Here is a 5138-nt window from a genome sequence, read left to right as displayed (position 1 = left end):
GCCGGTGGCACTGCCGGTCGGTGGTCAGTCCACGTGTCAAAGGAGTTCCACCGTTATATAAAGTCAGTTCAAATCAGTTGAGTGATGTCAGCGAGGTGAAGTCACGTGACGTGTCGTCCTCAGTGTTCTGATGTTGGATGAAGCTCATGAAAGAACCTTGTACACAGACATCGCCCTGGGTCTGCTGAAGAAGGTAAAGCAGAGTTTTTGGAGGAACTTCACATCTTTGATCTGTTTTTATAGAAATGTTTCGTTTGTTTTTCTGTGACTCAAACAGATCCAAAAGAAACGTCCGGAGATGAGGCTGATCGTGGCGTCGGCCACTCTGGACGCGGAGGTGAGCGTGTGTTTGAAACTGACCTCAGGACTGAGGGGTCAGGTGCCTCTCCCATCAACCACTGCTTCCCTCTTTATTCACTTACACATGACACAGATGTTAATGACAAGGAAGTTGGCAAATCAGAAGGAAATGTTAAAAAAACAAAAACGTTCTTTTCTTTTGTTTGATGGAAAGAAATTCCACGACTTCTTCAACCAGAATGAGTCAGGTGACCCAGCCAAGGACACGTGTGGGATTCTGACAGTAGAGGGACGCACCTTCCCTGTGGACGTCTTCTACACTGTCAGGTGACCACATACACCCCGGCTGGTTGATGAGTTGACGTGAGTTCAGTTGTTGACTACCGTCTCCTCTCAGTCCCGTCCCCGACTACGTCAAAGCCACAGTGGAGACGGTGATGAAGATCCATGAAACGGAGGAGGATGGAGACGTTCTAGCCTTTCTCACTGGACAGGTGAGTGGTGGCCACCAGGGGTCATCAGTTAGAGTGGAGGTCTTAACCTTTCTGGGTCTTTTCCAATCAGAGAGCTGCTCTTGGTCATGTGACCCCAGGCCTCTTCACCTGCAGGTTGAAACACTGACTTTGTTGACATGACAACAATGACAAACAACAACAACGACCAACAACAACAACAACAACAAACCTGTTGACACACGAGTGAATGGACGTACTAATGTCTCTAACGTGAACCAGAACATCAGAACCTGGGTGTGTTGATCAGGTCAGGTGGGTTCTGTGGGAACCTTCAGTCCTCCTTACGCCTCTTCTTGGCTAACATCTCCACCACAGGAGGAGGTGGAGAAGGTGGTGTCCCTTCTGCAGGACGAGGCCAGGTCTCTGGCACGGTACGGCATGAAGAAACATCTGAGAATTTTGCCCATGTATTCTGGTCTACCATACGCTGAGCAGATGAAGGTCTTTGAGAGAGCGCCCTCTTCTGTCCGCAAGGTGAGTGTGCTCTGTGTTCAGAGGGTCAAGGGTTTAGAGTCCAGAAACGGGACAGACGTAAACCCTCCCTCTCCCCTCTCTCCCGCCCCCAGGTGGTGGTGGCCACCAACATAGCTGAGACCTCCATCACCATCAATGGGATTGTTTTTGTCATCGACTGTGCGTTTGTCAAGCTGAGGGCCTACAACCCTTCCACTGCCATCGAGTCTCTATTGGTCACGCCCATCTCCAAGGCCTCGGCCAGTCAGAGAGCAGGACGGGCTGGAAGAAACCGACCTGGGAAATGTTTCAGACTTTACACAGGTGTGTAAGGTCAGGGTCAAGCAGCCGTTCACCTGACCAGTCAGTCAGTCTGTCATCACTTGACCTCAGATCAGCAGGCTGGTCCTCTGACCCACTGACCCACTGTATGATTCCTTGTCTCTGTCTCTTCCTGTCTTCAGAGGAGGACTTTGAGAAGCTTCCCTCCTCCACTGTTCCAGAGATGCAGCGCTCCAACCTGGCTCCTGTCATCCTGCAGCTCAAGGCCTTAGGCATCGACAACGTGCTGCGCTTCAGCTTCCTGTCTGTGAGTAGGTCCACTCCACCTACAGGCTCAGGGTGGAGGGGCCGGGGTCTGGGGCACATGATGACATCACCTGCTGCAGCCTGACTGTGTTCTGTTCTGTCTTACTGCTTCACAGCCCCCCCCAGCTCAGACCATGGTCCAGGCTCTTGAGTTGCTCTATGCTCTTGGAGGTAAGAACCCTGCTGCTGCGGTACAGTCACCCTTTAGAACAGAGGTTTCCAACTACCGGTGCATGGTCTTCCACGGGACCGCAGGTCGTAAATGTTCCTGACCTTCAGAATCGTGGGATTCACGGCCTCTTCACGTATATTAGCATGTGTATGCGGGGGTCTTAGTACGTGAGGCCCCCGGTGACCAGTGTCCCGCTGTGGTTGGCAGGTCTGGACCATTATGGACGTCTGACTGAGCCCATGGGTGTGCGCATGGCCGAGTTCCCTCTCAGTCCGATGTTCACCAAGATGCTCCTGGAGTCGGGCAACTTCGGCTGCTCTAAAGAGATCGTCACCATAGCTGCCACCATGCAGATCCAGAACATTTTTGTTGTGCCGTCCAATCAGAAGAAAGCTGCTGTTAGTGACCCCTGTTGGAATATTTGACGTTTGACACTTGACCGTTTCTGTGCTCAGTGATTGTGCTGATTGTCGTCTGTCTGACCCAGCAGGCCCGGGAGCACAGGAAGTTCGCCGTGGCTGAGGGCGATCACCTGACCATGTTGAATGTGTACGAGGCCTTCCTTAAGGTGTAGTTGGGTCTCACTCAACATGGAGCTGCCCTTTCATGGCCACTAGGAGGCGTTAATTACAATCTCTATCCTCTCTCTGACTGTGTCCCTCTCTCCCCCCTTAGCTCCCCCACACCTCACCCTTGTAGACATAGTCAGTGGTGGACAGACATTAATTCCACTTGTCCTTGGTTCTGTTGTCCTCCAGCACCAGAAGAGTTCTCAGTGGTGTCAGGAACACTTCCTCAACTACAAAGGTCTTCTTCGGGCAGTCATGGTGCGAGAGCAGCTCCGACGACTGATGAACAAGTTCAAGGTGCCGCGCAACTCCAGCGAAGGTAAGTTCTTCTTCTGTTCTTCTGTTCACACACACACACACACACACACACACACACACACAGACTGGACTGATGCTTCCACATGAGATTCAATGAGAATGAGATTCAATCACTCATTCATCAGCCAGTCATACGTGCTGCAGTGACCTGCAGTGACCAGTGGGTGGCAGCAGCTTCTGTCTCTAACCCTCGCCCTCTGACCGTGGCAGGTGATCCAGATGTGATCCTGAAGTGCATCGTCTCTGGGTTCTTTGCTAATGCAGCACGGATTCACCACTCTGGATCCTACAGGTCAGAAGTGTTTCAGTCTTTCCTTGGACCTGGTCCAGACCTCCTCACACCTGGTCAGAAGTCTTTCCTTGGACCTGGACCTTGGACCTCCTCACACCTTCTCTGTTCTGTTTTTTTAGGACTCTACGAGATGATCGTGAACTTCACATTCACCCAAACTCGGTGCTTTATGGAGAGAAACCTCCCAAATGGTCAGTTTTCTCCTCGCATGCACTTACCAGAGCAGGGCTCACCACCAGGGGGCCCTGGACCACCTGGTAGCCCCCCTGGGGATTGTTCTAAAAACTAGTCGACATAGGGTCAAAAATAGTACTGGTACTGTTCTTTTCTGGATCAGGGACCCTTAAACTCCAAACCAGGTTCAGCTAGGTGTAGTGACGATGGTAAGAAGAGTGCCCCCTACTGGTTGTCCCAGAACTTGATGGAGCAGCATCAGTTTTCTTTTTGATTATGTTTTTTGGGAAGTCTGTATCAAACATGTAGCTCTTTGTAGTTCTAAGTACCCTTGAAGAAGTACCAAGTACCCTTGAAGAAGTACCAAGTACCCTTGAAGTACTCAGTTTCAGAAAGGTTGGTGAGTCCTGGACTAGAGTCTGGTACAGGGAACCTTATGTTTAGGAGCCTTTAATACTAGAAAAAGGAAAAGGTTGAAAACAGCAGGGGGCGCTATAAAGGTACACTTCTGACAGTGACACTGGCCGACCCGTGGTCTTACCTGTCCACGTCTCCTCTCCTCTCCAGGGTGGTCTTCAGTGAGATAGTACAAACGTCCAAATACTACATGCGTGATGTCACTGCTGTGGAGTCGTCCTGGTTGGTGGAGCTGGCTCCACACTTTTACAAAGAGGCCAAGGTAGGACACCTGCTCCTCAGCTGCTCCTCAGCTGCTCCTCAGCTGCTCCTCAGCTGCTGTGAACCTGCGCCTCCTTCTCCTCAGCTCTTCTCCTTCTCTCTTTCTCCTTCAGCACAGTTCCCTGGCCAGCAAGAGATCTCGAGTCCTGTGAGGGTCTGCTGAGGTCTGGGAGAACAGACGGAGGGTCAGTCCTGTAGCCACCGCACTGAACACACACACACACACACACACACATCCATATAAAGGAAACACCGTAGCTTTGGTCCAGAGATGTTCACCTGCACAAACCATTCACACCACAGTCCCATGAATGAAACCTTGTAGAAGTGTTTGTTTTTTTTCTTCTGGTCCAGACTGGAACTGTTGGAACTGTTGGAACTGTTGGAAGCACCTGTGGTTTTTTTATTTTTTGTATGATTATGATTAGATGTATTGGTTTTTCTGCTGACTCGGTGCTTTTCTCCTGATCCCGTTGACTTTGTGACCATGATGTTTGTATTTACCTTTAACTGTGTCTATTTACAGTCTGCACTAAAGGAAGGATTTGTGTTCATAGTTTTTTAAACCATTGTAAATCCTGAAATCGTTTTTATGTTTAGTTCCACTCTCTGTTTAGTTTAGTCCTTTAGTTTTAGTTGGTGTTTGTCCAGGTTCTGGTTACCCTGGTTGACCTGGGTGACCCTGGTTGACCTGGGTGACCCTGGTTGACCCTGGTTGACCCTGGCTTAGTGTGAATGTCCTTTCTGTTGTCTGGGTCATGTCCCACCTTGGTCTAGGTCAGGCATGGGCAAACTACGGCCTGGGGGGTCCAGCCCGCCAGACTTTTCCAAATTATATTTTTAATTTATATTAGCACTGAATATTTGGCCACTGAAAGAGTTTCATCACCGAAACAAAGGGGCCGAAACAGGAAGTTATGACGACGCAAGCACAAACCGCGGCCAGTACAGACTCCTCCTGATATGAGGAGAGGAGCAGATTACTCCAACTGCCCTCACCTCCGTCAGGGGCTTCACCTCCGTCACCGCTCCCGTGCTAACCTCCACTGCTCCCCTACAATATGTATTTAATGTATTGA

The 5138-nt window shown here is 50.3% G+C and overlaps 1 protein-coding gene across 2 annotated transcripts in view; it reads left to right on the top strand.

Moving 5' to 3' along the window:
* Positions 1-5138, top strand: part of dhx35 (DEAH-box helicase 35) — an 11171-nt gene that overhangs the window by 2360 nt on the left and 3673 nt on the right. The window contains exons 7-21 of one of the 2 annotated variants that reach the window (XM_025059080.1): positions 124-193; positions 278-337; positions 515-627; positions 698-794; positions 1131-1289; positions 1382-1592; positions 1733-1857; positions 1973-2027; positions 2236-2426; positions 2519-2596; positions 2787-2916; positions 3126-3207; positions 3327-3398; positions 3949-4060; positions 4173-4244. In XM_025059080.1, the coding sequence (XP_024914848.1) occupies positions 124-193; positions 278-337; positions 515-627; positions 698-794; positions 1131-1289; positions 1382-1592; positions 1733-1857; positions 1973-2027; positions 2236-2426; positions 2519-2596; positions 2787-2916; positions 3126-3207; positions 3327-3398; positions 3949-4060; positions 4173-4211 (1594 nt within the window). In that variant the 3' untranslated portion in view covers positions 4212-4244. Of the gene's footprint in view, positions 1-123; positions 194-277; positions 338-514; positions 628-697; positions 795-1130; positions 1290-1381; positions 1593-1732; positions 1858-1972; positions 2028-2235; positions 2427-2518; positions 2597-2786; positions 2917-3125; positions 3208-3326; positions 3399-3948; positions 4061-4172; positions 5133-5138 lie in introns of those variants that run through there. The other variant, XM_008319358.3, reaches the window with a different exon arrangement.

The sequence above is a fragment of the Cynoglossus semilaevis genome, chromosome 10 (assembly GCF_000523025.1).
Source record: "Cynoglossus semilaevis isolate Cse_v1.0 chromosome 10, Cse_v1.0, whole genome shotgun sequence".
Classification (NCBI taxonomy): Eukaryota; Metazoa; Chordata; class Actinopteri; order Pleuronectiformes; family Cynoglossidae; genus Cynoglossus; species Cynoglossus semilaevis.
The sequence above is the reverse complement of the archived record's forward strand: the minus strand, read 5'-3'. Positions and strand labels throughout refer to the sequence as shown.